Source organism: Larus michahellis, chromosome 6 (genome assembly GCF_964199755.1).
Source record: "Larus michahellis chromosome 6, bLarMic1.1, whole genome shotgun sequence".
Taxonomy (NCBI): domain Eukaryota; kingdom Metazoa; phylum Chordata; class Aves; order Charadriiformes; family Laridae; genus Larus; species Larus michahellis.
In genome coordinates, this window is record NC_133901.1 from 73,857,677 (window position 1) to 73,873,964 (window position 16,288).

General features: G+C 50.1%; 2 protein-coding genes across 4 annotated transcripts in view; one reads left to right on the forward strand and one right to left on the reverse strand.

Annotated features, from left to right (window-relative positions):
- Window positions 1–4,232, forward strand: part of INPP5A (inositol polyphosphate-5-phosphatase A) — a 236,464-nt gene extending 232,232 nt beyond the window's left edge. The window contains exons 14-16 of one of the 3 annotated variants that reach the window (XM_074591909.1): window positions 1,091–1,159; window positions 2,459–2,546; window positions 2,641–4,232. In XM_074591909.1, the coding sequence (XP_074448010.1) occupies window positions 1,091–1,159; window positions 2,459–2,539 (150 nt within the window). In that variant the 3' untranslated portion in view covers window positions 2,540–2,546; window positions 2,641–4,232. The remainder of the gene's footprint in view (window positions 1–1,090; window positions 1,160–2,458; window positions 2,547–2,640) is intronic. The other 2 variants (XM_074591908.1, XM_074591910.1) reach the window with 2 other exon arrangements.
- A 2,177-nt stretch (window positions 4,233–6,409) lies between these two features.
- On the reverse strand, window positions 6,410–8,618 carry NKX6-2 (NK6 homeobox 2). The gene is made up of 3 exons (XM_074591347.1): window positions 8,057–8,618; window positions 7,575–7,747; window positions 6,410–6,768 (listed from the first exon to the last, which is right to left on the reverse strand). The coding sequence occupies exons 1-3, from the start codon at window positions 8,469–8,471 to the stop codon at window positions 6,520–6,522; spliced, it is 837 nt and encodes a 278-aa protein (XP_074447448.1). The 5' UTR covers window positions 8,472–8,618; the 3' UTR covers window positions 6,410–6,519.
- Window positions 8,619–16,288: the final 7,670 nt, after the last annotated feature.

The following is a 16,288-nucleotide window of genomic DNA, read 5'->3' on the forward strand; positions in this document are numbered from 1 at the left end:
CATTAAAGATAATTCAGTTTTAACTTTATAGTCCTAAATGCTACTGTTTATATGAAGTTATTGCCCAGTCAAACTTGACTGATTACAGATGAGAAAGTCTTGACTGTTTCATACAAAATAAATTAGTATTGCCAACTAGTTTAAGGCACATCTATGACTGCATGAGAGACTCGAGAGTGTGCAGATTGCAGATTTAATTAGCTTATAGGAATTGTTTAGCATAATAAGAAATTGTCTTGTATGGCAACGTATTTGTATTTATTCCCGAAGGACTGTGCTAGAGAGTCAAAACGGAGTCTCAAAATCGCCTTTATTGCAAATGGCAGAAAGATGAGTACATTTTATTATTCATTAAGCTACAAACGCTGAAGAAGTCAGCATATAAGGATAAAGTTCAGCATGGAACAAAATGAAAGCAATTCGTAATGGAGACTGGAGGAATGTCATCTCTCATTTGCTGCCCATTTTCTTAAAATCACATAATAAGGCTTTTTCTCTGATGAAGGAATGTATCTCGTAGAAATAGTTAAAGATTATACTCATAAACTGTAAATAATTCGTTCATCTCTCTGAACGTTTAGAATCACCTATATGATGAAATGAAATGCTCTCCTGAGGCAATGTGGATTGCATTTAATTCGAAGAACAACATATTTCCCAGCTAATTCAATAAAAAATGCGTGTTGTTCTTAAAAGAAGGACTGTCCGGCTGTGCTGGCTGCGTGGCGCTGGCGGAAGGCCAGCGTGCCACCGTAACCACGGCAGCGTTCGGCCGCCCAGGCGTTACTCACGAAAATGCCCTGCGGTGCCAGCGGCAGGGAGCGGGCGCAGGGGCTCCGTCCGTTACTGCACGTGGACAAACCGCACAAACTGCCGCCAGCAGTAACAAAAATCCATTCCACGGCTTAAAAATCCATTCTGCGTGGTCTTTCCCCGGAGAGGCCAAGCAAAGGTGTGTTAATATCACTTCGTTCAGAAGGTGGCTTGAACTATTTGCGTAAAGAATTTCCACATTTCTTTCTGTTTCTGTAACCTGGAGAATACCGGAACTGACTGTTGTTTCGTTGTGTTTTGTTTTCTTTTTAACTAGTCAGAAAATGATGAGAAGATAGTAATATATGACCACATTGGGCCAAATGTCTGCATGGGGGATCACAAGGTAATTAAATTAAACATTTTAGTATTGTATCTTCTAAGTATTTTTTGTTAGGAAGGAGAATGTATGCACTGGTTTCTCTTAATTTTATATTAAAGTCAAATATACCTCTGTCCTATTTTTAAGAGAAATTCTCGAAAATGTTTTAAAGTTGAATTCAACTGAAATCAGCCAGTATATTAGAGTAGGTACTTGGGTGAAACCAAATAAAGAACAGGTTGATGTGCGCTACAGTGAAAGCATGATACAGTCTGGCAGCTGCCTGTGCGCTTACAACTATTCTTGTAAAACAAACGTGTTTGCATTGGGTTATCGAAATTGCTTCCAAAACATTTAGTTTCAATTAATTCGGTGCCTAGCTGTGTATTAGTAAAAGAACATATTGGCAGTTCCATATTTAAGCATCAAGTGAGAAACAGGACGTAGAATTACATAAATACTAGTTGTTAAGTGAAAAAAAAAAGATGTGAGTTTTATAACCAGTCTTCTCTGCGGAAGGTAAGAGGAGGAAGGCCAAGTAAGCAATACAGCAAAACTGAGTGTTTGCTTGCTTTGAGAAAGAGCTGATCGAGGAGTAGGAGGTAACCTCTGAAAACTTACGTAAAAAGTACATAGAACTTATACAAAAACTCAGCTAGAGACTTGCAAAAACTTGGGAACTGTACGACAGCAGTAGTGTGTCCGTCCCAGAGACGGTGCTGGGGCTGGTGAGCGGTAACTCCGTGCCGGATAACGGGTAATTACCCGTGTGTGCGCGTATGCACGTAAATCCAAATCCACAAACCTACGCCTCTCTCTACTGTCACGGCCAGAGTTCTTGTGAGGCAGAGCACTGTTTCTCTAAGGAAGATGCACTTACGATACTTGGTCCAGAATCGTCCAGGGCAGGTTTTAAAATACAGCAGTTCACCAGCTTCTCCAGTAACAGGCGGAGGTTGGAGAGGTGGCAGCTGAAGGACAGGCAGTTCAGAAACACTAATTTTGTTTCCTTTGTCACCGTGAATTTTTGTAGCGTGGCGCTTTCAGTGGAGCTAATTCTGTGATAGCAGGGGGTTGTCTGGGGGACCCGATCCTCTTCCCACAGAAATCGGTGGCAAATTTTCCCTTAGATTTCAGAGGGAGCAGAGGTCTGTAAGGAGCTGGTGTCGTTCTTGTGTGCATTTTGTAGTTAGAGTAATCGGAAAAATCATTGCATCAATTTGTTTCCAGTCGTGGGATTTTTGTTGTGTTTGCTACTGACTGTAAGAAAAAAATGTTTCTGTTTCAAATGTGTAACTTCTATTTTTCCCTGACTTGCTGCAGCCTGTGTTCCTGTCCTTTCGAATAGCTGCTGGGGCAGGTAAACCTATTGCAAATGTGCACAAGTGTTGTGTCGTGCAGTGATGTGGTGGTAAATATCATTTTTTTTCCTTTACGTTTACATTTCCTACATCATTTCCCCTGTGTTTATTTTTCTTTTTAAAAAAATGCCAATTCTGCGACAGGAAAAAGATGCCTACGAAACGAGAAGATTTTCCGTGAAACCACCCTGTAGCAAGGAGGGGAAGGAGCCCGCAGTATACTGAAATACATAATCGTAACAGCTGTATCGGTAGATAAAGTCCCGAGTGCCACAATTTTAGACTGCTGGTCGTACACTATGCTTCAGCATCTGGACTCTGTTCGAGAAAAGCCTCACATACCTCACTGTCTTGTATGTTCATGTGACATCAAGTAGAAACGTGGAATTATTTTTTATATATATGTCACAATTCTGTTGCCAAAACTCTAAATAGACAGCAGAGTTATGTATTTTAGATTTCACAACTTTCAACTTTTAATAAGTGTTTGTCGATGTGGAAAAGCTATTTCAGCATATTATAAACTTTTAAAGGTGTCATGCCTAACATTATATATCTTTACCACTTTGGGGTTTTGTACATTGGATTGTATAGATAGAGATATTGATGGTTTTAAATGGTATTTTCTTTGTTGACCAAGGCTTATGGTTTGTGTTTTAGTTTTAGTATTTTGTTTTTCATTTTTATAATTTTTTTCTCATGTTATTTACTATACTGCCATGTTACATGGTTTTTGAATCACACAGCAGCTGCTTTCTATACATACATATATATGTGTGTGTATATATATATGTATGTATGTGTATATATACACAGATATATAAATAATTTATAAACCTGACCAAAACTTACGCTAAATATACTTTCCAATATGAATGCTTGAGAGTGCCATATCAGCAGTTAGTGTTGGAGTCTTAGCAGGTTTAGTTAAGTGTACATCAACAAACAACATTTATATAATAAATAATATATAGCAGTGCCATCCTGGATACAGATATATAGCATACTATATAGCACATATATTAGCAGTTTCACTTTGTTACTCCTATAATCCCTTCTTTCTATGTAATAGTAAAGATTGAATGTGAAGTTCTTAGCTAGGTTTGGGTGTAACTTTCCAGAATTTTGTAAACTGTTTTTGTCCGTCTTTTGTTACTGTTTTATGGTGCCAAGTATTCTATATTGAAACAATAACAACACGGGAGAAGAACATCATAGTCTGCTTCAGGTAGCAACTGTATTGGGCACAGACTGTATTTATACAGTGTTAAAGGAAAAAAAAAAAAAAGACTGTAAATTTTCCTGGTTAGTAGCTCGGTGCAGCCTACAATATAATCTTGTTACGAACATTTTTCTCCCACCACTAAATACAACATTAAAAGGTGATTAGGGAGTCTGTTGATGAAACACAAATGTATGTTTTATTGATTTAATTTAGAACACTACAGAGTTCATGGACTGCGTGATGGCATTAGATTGATGCTTGATTTTGGTATAAATCACTACCATTGAAAATGATTTGATGTCTGCTTGCAGAATGTTTTCTCAACAGTACAACCTGGGTTTATATTAAGTACTGTTGCCCAAAGGGTGTCTGCAGCTCTGTATTGTTATCGTGCCATGTTGCATTATAACCACACAGTAATTCTATTTAAGCGAACTCGACTCATGATAACTTTGAAGGCCTTTAGAAATGAGTACTCTGGTTCTCAAGCAATAAAACTGATCATGGTGAATGTGTCTGTGTCTGTCCCTTTGATGTGGGCGTTGGGGATTACAGGGAAATTATTAAATTGTCACATTTCTTATTAATGAGTTACCGTAAAATCTCCTGCCAATTTAACTGGGTTATTTTTCGCATGAAAACTTGTGTAATAGAATGCAGTTCTAGTGTTAATCAAAACACAGTACAAACCGAGGAAAAGGCACTTAGGAGTTTGTATCGGAGTAAGAGTGTGGATGTCCAGCGAGTAATACAACTTTATGAGCTATTCACGAGACGCCAGTCCCCAGCAGTTCAATAAATACGCCGCCGTAAACTCCTTCCTCATTATCTCTGGTTTTCGGGGGGGGGGAAAGCTGCCTTTTCAAACTCAGACCGAAGCCCCGTTTACAGATAAACTCATCAGGGCTATAAACTGCGAGACCATAAATAGCCCCAGTCCGCGGAGAGGCGTTTAGTTACGCGGGTGACCTGTCGAGGTGATTTGTTGGACGAGGCTGAGGTGTAACCCGCAGAAATTCATAAAACGCAACTTTAGCATTTAAACACACACACACACAAAAAAACCCACACAAAAAACAGGCGTTATCTGGGGAAGGCGCGGGGTGAGCCGGGCTGCGGGGATATTCCCAGACGGAATTCCCGGCTGGGGAGGCCACCGGGAAGGGCCCGATCCCGGCGGAGCCGCCGCCGCCGCTGGGTCCGTGCTCCGCCGGGCGGGCGCTTCGCGGAGCCGCCCCGTTCTGTAAAAAGAGAGAAAGACTCATCGCCGAATACGGATTCCCGATTTCCTTGGGGCACGTTTCGTCTAAAGAACTTTAAAGCAATAATCCGGCTTTTATGATTTCGGTGAGTGGCGGCAGCCCGGGCGCTCCGGGCCGTTCCGAGGCCCGGTACCGGAACGGCAGCCCGGGGCTGCCGCGGATGCCCCGTCCCGCCCCTCCGCACCCGTTGCGAGGCACCTGGACGGCTGCTTAATTACCTGGGTCTTAATTACCAGCTGGCAAACCCGACTCGCCGGTGCCGTTCGTGCGGGGCGAGGGTCGCGTTCTCCGGAGCTCAACGGGAAGGTGAGCGGGGGGAGATGAGGCCGGTAGACACCCGCGCTACCGAGTTCGGGGGGTTTTACCGCCGCCGGTGTCCGGGACGAGCCCCAGCCGCTCCTTCCCGCTCCCCGCAGGAAAAACCAACCGCCACCGAAACGGTTTTCCGTGCCGGTCGTTCGGCCCCGTCCATCTCTTATCGGCTCCTCTTCCCTTGGTGCGGGGGGGTCCCGGCCGGCGGGTTCCCCTGCGGCACCGAGCCCGGCTCCCGGCGCTGCCGTCGGGGCAACCCCCTCCAGGCCCGGCCGCACTCGGTCCCGGCCGCGGGGCTCGCCCGGCTCAGCGGCTCCGTTTCTCCTCCGGAGCGGCGGCGGGGCCAGGCACCGGCTGCAGGCGCCGGACGGCGGAGCGGGGGCGGCGGCGGGGCCGGGTCGGGCCGCCCGGAGCGGGGGGCGGCAGCGCCCGGGACGGCCCGACCTACCGGCACCGCCGCCCCCGCGGAGCCGGGGGAAGCGGCCAGGGCGAGCGCGGCACTAAAAATTGGAGCCCCCGGAGCGTTGGGGCGAGGCAAAAATGTCCCTGCGACGGGCACGGCCCCCCCCGGCCCCGTCCTCGGCAGCCCCTGGAGTGAGAAACGAGAACGAGTAATGCGTGAAGAAACTCGCTAAAGGAGAAGCTTGTTAAATAATTTATTGGTTTATACAAAGTCTTTCCAACCCGTCTGGAGACGTTATTTGATGCTAATGTAAAATCAAGTGTCCGTTTTTCTCACGTGCTTTTTTTGGGTTGTTTTCTCTTTTGATATTATTAAGCATAAAATCCAGAGGCAGGAGAAATCAAACCGCCAAAACACTGAGTAGAGGGAGGGAGTGAAAGAAAACAGATTTTTTTTTTTTTTTTTTACACTAGAAATATACATCACAAAATCTGAAATTTACTATATACAAAGTGGCTGAGCTTGGATTTGGCGACCCATACAAAACGTAACAAAATCTGATTGTTAGGAGCAGGAAAATCGTCAAGAAGGCTAAAAGAAAACAAGGGCAAACCTTAAAGGGTCACAAAACAAAAACCAAAAAAGTTGGAAAAATTCCTCTGAAATTTACATCGATGAGAAAGAAAATAATTTCATAACTTATTCTGTAAAAAATATATACATTTCACATACATCTTAGGCTGTACAACACACCACTTTAAACATCCAGGTACAACTCATCTCCGTCGCGGCGCTGGGAGCGGCCGGCGGTGCCCGCGCCCTCACAAGGTGTCCGAGCTGGTGCTGCAGGGGCTGACAAGGGACAGGTTCGTGGATTTGTGCTTTTTCAATAGCCTCGTGATTTTTTCGTCGTCTGAGTTGGGGTCCAGGGGCTTGTTGTACTCGTCATCGTCCTCATTGTCCGAGCTCTCCTTCAGTTTCTCCGTCTCCGAGTCGTGCTTCTTCTTCGCCGAGGCCATCTCCGCCGCGTGCCGCTTCCGCCACTTGGTCCGTCTGTTCTGGAACCACACCTGGGCACCGGCACCGGGCACGGCTCAGCTCAGCCCCGCCGCCACCCCCCGCCCCCCGACGGCGGCACCGGGCCCGGGCCGCGGCCGCCCCTGCCCGCCCGTGCGGGGTCCGGGCGGAGCGGCCCCTCCGGGGAAGGGGGAGCGGCGAAGCCGCGGGGTCCCGGGAGCGGCGGGGAGGGGGCTGCGGCCACACGCGGGGGTCACCCGCGCCGCTCCCCCGGGATGTCGCCAGCCGGAGCCGCGCGACGGCAAAAGCCGCGGTTTCGCGGGACAAACATCTGGTGTGAACGGAACACGGTGGCCAGAGGAACAAGCGCTGCTGGCTCCCGCTGCACTTCAGCGCCGCGGCGCACCCGAAGCCTTTGCTAAAAAATTTGCGTGGTTATGCCAGGTGAAGTTGTGCCAGTTACTGGACACCGTCTCGGTTGGAAACGGACCCGCTGAAAGCAGTTACCTGCGGGGGACTTTTTGGTTTGGGGTTTGGTTTCGTTTTGCTTTGGTTTTTTTTGTTTGTTTTGGTTTGTTTGTTTTGGTTTTTTTTTTAATATATTACATACCTTTTCCTTAAATCGTTTGCAGCACAGAAAACTCTAAGCAAAAAATAACTTATGTAGAAATTGGCCTAAAACTTATCCAATATCCAAATGTAATTTAAAATATAATTGACTTAAAAAAAATTCCCTGTACGGTTGTACAGTTTCAGCGGTGGCTGATAACTATCGCAAAAGCCCAACGCCTCAGCGCTGCTCGGCAGCGAGCGGGAGGCGGCGGCGGGGAGAACCCGCGCCCGGCCCGGGGGGACCTACCTTCACCTGGCTCTCGGTCATGCCCAGGGAGTAGGCGAGGCGGGCTCGCTCCGGTCCTGCCAGGTATTTCGTCTGTTCGAAGGTTTTCTCCAAAGCAAAAATCTGCTGCCCGGAGAAAGTCGGTCGCGAGTGTTTCTTCTTGCCGTCCTTGTCCAAAACCATCCCCGTCTGAGCTGAAAGCGGAGGAGAAACGGCCCCGTCAGAGACCGGGTCTGCGCCGGCCCCGGATGGGGAGCGGGTCTCAGCCCGGCGCCGCGGCTCCGGGTGTCTGCCGCCGCGGGACGCCGCTGGCTCCGGCGCGGGGTCCGGCCCGGGGACGCCTCGGGGCGCCGCGGCGGGACGAGGTGACCGGCACCGGCCCGCGGCCTCCGCCGGGCCGCCCGCCCCGTCCACCGCGCCCGCCCGCCCGGGGCCGCCCCGGCTCCCGGCCCGGAGGGGCCGCGCCGGAGCCCCGCGCTCCCCGCCGAACCGGCCGCACTTACCGGGACAGGCGAGGCGGGGGTCCCTCCAGGGCGATCCCTGCACCACTCCCGGCCAGAAGATGGGCGGCCGCCCCGGCAGCTCTGCCAGCGGCTTCGGGTACCGGGAGACGGCGGCGGGGTTGAAGTACATCCCCGCCGAGGCCGCCAGTCCGTTGATGCGGGGCAGCCCGCCCAGCAGGTTGCTGGCGGTGCCCACCGGCCGCCCCAGGATGTCGCTTATTCCGTGCGGCGTCCCCAAGGGGAGCTGCGTGTTGAGTCCGCCCAGGGCCGGCGCCTTGAAGCCGGAGGGGTTCTGCAGGGCGTAGGGGAAGAGGGAGGTCTTCATCTCGGCCATGTTGTGCAGCGCGGCCAGCGGCGTACTGCTGAGGACGAACGCGCTCTGGCGATTAGCATCCATCTGCCCCACCGCTAACATTTGCGGGCATCAGCGAGCGCGGATCCTTCTCCCCCCGCGCCGGGAGCGCCGGCGGCGGCGGGGCGGCCCCTCCTCCGCCCGCGGGGCCGGGCCGACCGCGAGTACTGAACTTTGCCGGGAGCAGGGAGACCCCGGCGCGGCCGCGCCCGCCCCCGCAGCTCGGCGACGCGCACCGCGAACTTCCAGGCTGGAGCGCGGGGAGCCGCAAGTCGGGGCAGCGGCAAAGCAGCGGTGAGGGCGGCCGGGGAGCGCAGCCCCCGCCGGCGAGGCGTGCGGGGCGTCCGCAGCGGCTCCTGCGCGGGATCCAGCGAGGGGGGGGGCTGGGGTCACGGTGCCGGCGGGGCCGGGCTGTGCGGGGCCGGGCCGGGGCCGCGCGTCCGGCGGCGGTAGCGGGACCCTCCGCCCGCCCCAGCCCCGCGCGCAGATAACCGCGCGGGCACCTGCCCGCCCCGCGCCCATTGGGCGGCCACCTCCCCGCGCCGCCGCCGCCGCCCAATCGGCGGGCGCCCAGCGCCCCTACCCTGACACGTCACCGCCGGGACGGGCGGGACCCGCGCGCCGTGGGAGCGCGCGGAGCCGCACGTGGCCGCGCCGCGCCCGACGGGACCCCGCGCGAGCCCCGCCCCGACCGGGACCCCCGACCCCCCCCCCCCCCCGGACCCCCTGCCCTGGGCCTTTGGGCGGCCGGCCGGCCGGCCGGCCGGCCGCGCCGTCCCCCCGCCGCCGCGGGCCCCTCCGCCGAGCCCGGCGCTGGGAGACCCGCCCGCCGCGGAGGGGCCGGCAAGGCGGCCCTCGGGCAGGGCCATCCCCCGGTCCCACCGGGCGCCGCTAGGCGCGGGGGGGGCGGTCCGCTGCCGCGAGGCTGCCCGCCCGGTGGCCGCAGGGCTGCCGGGTGGTCAGTGCCGCCCCCGGTAGCGCGACAGCCGCTGCCCCGCCGTGGAGCCGAGCGCTCAAGGCGCGGTCGCCGACGGGCGCGATGTCCCGGGAACCGCCGTTCCGCCCGGTTTGCGGCCGGTTTTGACACGCTCCGGGAGCGGGGCCTCCCGCCGAGCCCCGGCCGACAGGGACAGCCCTCGGCTCCGAGGGGAGAACGGCTCCTGCATCGCGGCGGAACGGAGCTCGTTCGCACAAATCAAATTACGGCGGGTTTTCTTCTTAATCGAAAACACGCTTCCTTGTCAAGAAAAGAAGAATTCGGATTTGAGGTTTTTAGAGAAAATGATTATGGAAACGGGGTTCATAGCGCGTTCTTCGCCTTCTCCCACGGGTTTGACGCTTTGCTGACCAGGGAAAATACTAACCACGACAAGTGGGGAATTAAAACGTTTCAAAGCGCTCACAAAGTAAACACGAATCGAATTCATCACATCAGAGCAATTATTAAAGAGCACGTTCCTTCGGATGTTGTCGTGTCTGTCGCCAGAACCGTTTGCAGGTGAAAACCGTTCCGTTTGACCCGAAACAACAGCCCTGACGCCAAAGTAAGTTTGGGAAGGAATTACTCGGTGTGGGTTAATGAGCTTTGTTTTCGGTCGCTGTCACAGTCCGTGTGTACGGGCGTCCCCGTAATTAACTCAACGCGTAAACGCCAGGGTAAAAACGACGCTGCTCTAAATTAGGTTTAATAAACGATTTAATGGCGCTTTTTCCCCCCTCTCTCTGCCGCAAGCGGCAACGGGTGCATCGGGCAGGAACCGGGTAACACCGCGCTCTCCGCCACCCCCGGCCGCCCCGACGGGCTCCGCTGGCCGCCGGGCTACGGCTCGGGCAGGGTGGCGAGTGCCGGACGGGATGGGCCACTTGACCGGCTGGCCCCATCGCCAGTGGCCGCCCGGGGGCGACGCCGGACCGCGACGGGCCGGTGGACGAGGTGTCCGCCACCGCCCCGTCGCGGTCCAGCGTCGCCCCCGGGCGGCCCCTTTTATTCATTAATTGTTATTAATTAGCCAGCGCGTTTGGGCTTGCCCCGGACGGGAGCGACCTTTCCTCCAAAGGACGTGGGAGCAAAACTGAGGTGAGGAACGTGAGATTGACCTGAGGTCGGTGCGTTCCGACGTGTTCGGAGTGGAGTGTTACGGTGACCTGTCCGGTATCAAATACGACAGTAGAGGAGACATTCCAGGGCTCATTGGACGGGGCTCTGAGCAACTTGAAGATGTCCGTGCTCATGGAAGGGGTGTTGGATTAGATGGCCTTCAAATGTTCCTTCCAACCCAAACTATTCCATGATTCTATAACTTCAGACAAATCTGTTTAACCTACCAGTACTACTTTTTTTTGTTGTGCATACAGCCTTTTCTTGCAGCTTTTGTGCAGCTGAAAATGTCTGAGAGGCTAGGTGCTACTAGAGGATAAACAAAAATAAGAATAATCTGGTTGTGAATAATCTGTGGGGTTAAATGCGTGTGCATTCTCTCTCACTTTATGGACTGCAGAGAAGTCTGATGCGCAGTACATGAACGCATCCCCGCTGTGTTGTACATTATTCCAAAGTGCAGCTGTAAATGTCTGTGTCAAAAGAGAGTGACTGGGCAAGGGGGAACCCAGGGCAGCTCTCCACACAGGCTTATTCTGAATTATTTTGCTGCTGGTGGAGGTAGGAGTGAAGCTTGCCTGGGGAGGGAAAACGATATTGTTGCATGGGGTTACTTAGAGCATTAGTGACAAGAGAGCAGGAAAATGCACGTTGAGGCCCTGTAATCGCTGTCTGTCTGTGTTTCTGACAGTATGGATGCTGCTACTTCACAGCACACCTAAAAGAGATCCTTGTGTTTAAAACTGAGGGGGTGTTTTTGGCTAATAATGCAGTCATTAGAAAACAAAGTCATTTTAGACTAGATGATCTATGTTGAAGCATCTTCACAGGATGATGTATGTTCTGGGAAAGGGCATATTTAATATTTTTCATTATGATCCTTGGCACAAAAAGTAGGAATATGCTAATGGTGCAGAGCTGAGAGTCCTCATCAGTACAGAGCAGCACACAAGAGAAACTGGATGACCTTGAGAACAGGGTAACAGAAACATGAAGAAATGTAAAAATGCAAAAATGAAGTTATTGCCTTAGAGTATGGTATTATTGTAGTATTGTACTTAGGGCGAAATACAAAACAACATTTCATACAGCTGTGGCAGAATTTAAACTCTCACATTTAGGAGAGAGATGTGCAGAATTTCCCCATGGGCTTGAAATTGCAGAGAATAAAAATTCTGTGATGGGTCTTGCCCAGCCATCTTGGCAGAGCTGGCCAGGTAGGTGCTTGTCCTCTGTCCGCTGGAGACTGAGATTAGGGTGAAGTTCAAGACAAAGAAAGAAAATCAGTTGTGTAACAAAGGATCAGATTTAACAATCCAGGAAATCCCCTTCTCTCTCAAACTCTCCTTTTCTGTTTCCCCTTGTTAATCCACCCGCTTCCGGGCAGTGTCCTCTCCCTTCTCCTGCTTTGGAGAGCCCGGGCAGCAGAGAGCGACCGCAGGGGACATCAGCCCCTCACGGGGCACATCCGCAGGTGAAAATGCTCCACACAGTCAAGTATCTGAGGGCTTCCAGCGTATTCACTGTTAAGTCATGTGTACCCAGTAGTTTTGATTTTTTTTCTTTGACCGTTTCAAGGCAAAGTCTCATGATAGGTCTGCACAGAGGCATAAGGCAGATGGGTCACCCCCCTCCATGGGCCACATATTGTCAGTGTTGGCTCCAGCGTTTGGTCTGGACAAGGCAGTGGAGCCCATGGCAGGGAGCGCTGGAAGAACCGCAGGGGCGGGAGGAGCCTGTGACCTTCCCAGCTTCCTCTGCCTCTGGCACAACCCGGCATCTTTGTGCTCACGAGGACATTTACTGAAAACTGAATCCACGGGCAGAATAACCATGAGACGGCCATAATGCCCAGCACAGAAATGCTGCTGGTCAGGGCGTCCATGTGTGCCACAGTGAGAAAGAATACAGAGAGAAATGCCGGCCGACCAGTAAAATTTATGGATTCTGTACTTTGCCATTAAAGGGGGAGCACATTTGCAGAAGAAATACATTTTATTTTTTTTTGTGATGGCTGGCTGAGTCATTCTGTTTGCATGCACAAAAATGTCTAGTAAGTAACTTTCCATGATGGTGTGAAAATTAATTCTCAAAAAAGATATGGAAAGAAAAAAATGGCAACAGTGTGTCCTCATTCAAGAGTTTGTGCTTAAGCTGCATGGGGTTTTGTTTGCAATCTGTCATTATGAGCAAAGCATTACTAAATATCTCTTTTTAACAGCTGTCAGGTAGTCTGTATTTTTATAGCTTTCTAATACAATGCTCCTAATGATATGCTTAATTTGGAGTATCATGTTACAAGGTTGTATAAATAAAGCTAACTGAGCACTCATTCATATGTAGACTTCGATTTGCTCTACTTTTTTTTTTTTTTTGTAAGGCTGGAAGGAATCTTTTTCTAAATCTTTATCATTCTTCTGCTTAACAAGAAATCATTACCCAAAGTGCCCAAAGCTAGTTATCCCCAGTGGTGCTTAAGCCCAGAACTCCTTGTCAGAAAGTTTGTCGTCTTGTGTCCTTCGCCAGTGATATTTGAGACTTAATTATAGTGCATTAAGAAACTCATTTGCAAATTGCCTTACAACTGAGGGATGCAGTTCCCCCTCTGCAGAGTTCAGCCCCTGCCCTGTGCTGTAAAACCGAAAAAAGACCCTGTAATAAAGGTTTCATATTTTCTTGCCACCCTTCCAAACTGTTACAGAATTAGAAAAACTCTCTGCATTGGCTATTGCCGCTGCTCAGCCCTATCTCTGAGGGGCCTGAGTGCACCGATGGCCCCTCCAGGCCCCAACCAGCTGCACCTGAGAGCTGCCCAGTCCCAGAGCCCCGGGCTTCCCTGGCCAGTTTGGGGGCGGTGGGGCTGGTGCTGGTCACTTTACTCAGCCCCATGCTCAGAGACTGCCCAGGAGGCTGCTGCCGTGGTGGGTCCTTCCATCAGCACCTGGAGCAGAACGTTCGGCTGCAAGGATAAATGAGACTGATTTAGCTCCGAACAGAGGATGCTGGGGCTGGAAACAAAGCGCCTTTCATAAAACAGATCTGTGAGAGGATGGAAAGCTTTCCCGAGGGTCGTTCTGTCTGCAGGGCATTTGAGGTAGGCAGCATGTTTGGCAATTTAGCCATCTGGGCATCTGGGTTTTATGATGGTTTCAGAAAGCCAAGAAATTCTCGTATCTTCTGTCTTTCTGGAGGATCACCCCCCTTCTGAGAGGTGTGCGTTTGCTGCAGCTGGGGCAGAGGCAGCAGCTCCGTGCGGCTAGTAGGAGTCTACCCATGGTAGCACTGAGCCAAGAGCAGGTGCAGGGCGAGACCTCACTGAGATTGCAGCACGATAAACTGGACTAAAGGCCGGGCTGTTTTCTCTGGGCTGTCGCTTGTTTCTTGTCACACCTCTTCCCTTTCCCGGGCAAGTTTGGGAGGCTTTTTGTGATTTACCTGTTGCAAATGAACTGTTGTGGCTGTGTGACGTTATTTGGCTTTCTAAGTTTTCATAGCTTAACAAAAGAGCTCAATATAAAGCTTTCAAGCTCCTCAAGGCATGTTTTGGCCTAAAAGTTGGATCTACCTTTTTTGTTCCTAACCCACGCCTTCCTGGCATGGGTTAACTTCAGCTATCAAGCACACAGATGAGACTGCCTTTTCGTACTCCAGACTGCCTTTTAGCACTTTCTAGAAACAACAAAAGCAAAAGGCCCAGTGTGTATTGCAACCTTGTGCCTTTGTTGGGTTTACTCTCTTTTTAAGGCTTTAATCTCATTTTGTAGAATTACTGGGGTGGAGGGAGCTATATACATAAATCCTTTCAAAATAACTTGTTTCTGCTAGAGACTAGAGTGTGATTTTGAAGGTATCGTCAGGAGGTTTTTCAACACCTCTGTGTGAATTCACTGGTCTGCTTTGCATTTTAAGCAACAAGTTTTTGAAGCTCTGGAAACCACGAATTAGATTTAAGGGAAGTACTTGACATGTTTAAATGACCAGCCATTACTGTAAGTATCATCATTGGTGGAAAATAGCATGGACATAATTACATATATAATTTTTTTTAAGACAAGAAATGAAGCAGTATTTTTGCAGGTGAAACTTCTGAGAGATTTAAGATACGCAGTTGTCAGCATTGGTTTTGTTCTATCTGTTGTGTCTGATGAGAAGCGCTCTTAATGATGGCAAGGTGGGCAGCAGTTTCTTGGCTCAATGTCCTTTCCAAAATGAAGGGCTTTTCCTCCCCCACTGGAGCTGGGAGTCAGTTTGTGGTTGACTGGATTTGCCAGTGCAGCTTCCAGCACATCACTGGTGTTGCTCACATTCCCAGACCTTTAATATTTTTTTAATTTATTTTATTTATTTGTTCCTGTCTGGAAACCCTATTTTACCCATTGCTTTTCTTCTGCTAATGGCTTAGATTACTGTTAGTATTAAGAGCATCGCCGCCTTAGGTCGTCAGACCTGAGTGTCCCCCAACCCTCTCCCCTTCCCTCGTTAGACCAACTTTTTTTTTCCCCTACTTGTCTTCACTCTAATAGTTTATTCTTTTAATGAGAGAAGGCTACAAGTTATTCTTTCTAAGTGAGATAAGCCCTTGTGAGCTCTATTTTATCTAACCAAGACTGGGAAATCGTTTGCCCTTATTTGTATTAAACAGATGTATATACTTTACCGCAAGTCATTAGTGCTATAAAGAGATTGCCTTCCTATTGATAGCCTAGATGGGGGAATTCAGGAGTAAATTGCCAATAAATAAAGAGTGTGCTTGTAAGCACTATTGATTCTCTCTGAGCCACAGAGAAGTGTTTTGTTAGTAAAACTCTTCCTGAATGTGCAAGTGAGGTTAAAAAAAAAAAAAAAAGAAATTAGTGATTACTGAAAGCAGGGCGAGGGGAGTGGGGGACGACTTCGGGTGAGAAGCTGACATTGTTTTTCCTTGAAGGGTACAGTTTGTAAAGATAGCTGCAAAAAATGTAACAGCAATTCTTCTGGCCACCCCCGGAAATCCTGGAGGCAATCATTAGAAAATTGAAGGATGGGCACAGCATTTCCTAGAGCATGTAACTGCAGAGCGGTGGGAGAGTTTCCCAAATCACCATGAAAGGAATAGAAAGTATAATTTCACAGAATCACAGAATGATAGGGGTGGGAAGGGACCTCTGGAGATCATCTAGTCCAACCCCTGCCAGAGCAGGGTCACCTAGAGCAGGTCGCACAGGAACGCCTCCAGGAAATGAAAGAAGGAAGGAATCGGAAATGAAAGAAGGAAGGAATCGGAAATGAAAGATTGGTGGGATTCAAATTCCTTTTGTCCTGTTTGGGCTTTGGAACAGTCTGGAAGTTACTCTTCTGAGCTGTTTGGGGGATGCTTTATTGTGTGCTGGTGGCTGACGTTGGAAGGCTGTTCAGGAGCAGGTACAAAGAGGAGCAGAGCGTGGGGATAAGCTGAAGGGCAGCGGAGCCCCTCCACTGGGAGCTGGAAGAGCAGTAGATTAGTCAGGTCCATGGCTGCTATAACCACGGTGCTGTTCTCTCTTCTATGTTTCTTCCATATTCATCCAGGTTGCTGAAAATTAGTATTATTTACAGAGTTGTCTTTCTAGAAAAGGCAACAGGCCAGAATTGGATGGGCAACAGGACAAAGCCAAGCTGCAGTGGAATTCTCTGCTGAAACCACATTCAGTGATACCATTCCCACCATCTTCAGTGCACACGTTCCATGACGTAATTGATATTTGTAAACCGAGAGGCGATTCCTTTAAGATTATCTCGACAGAGTAGCAGTGAGTATAATCTT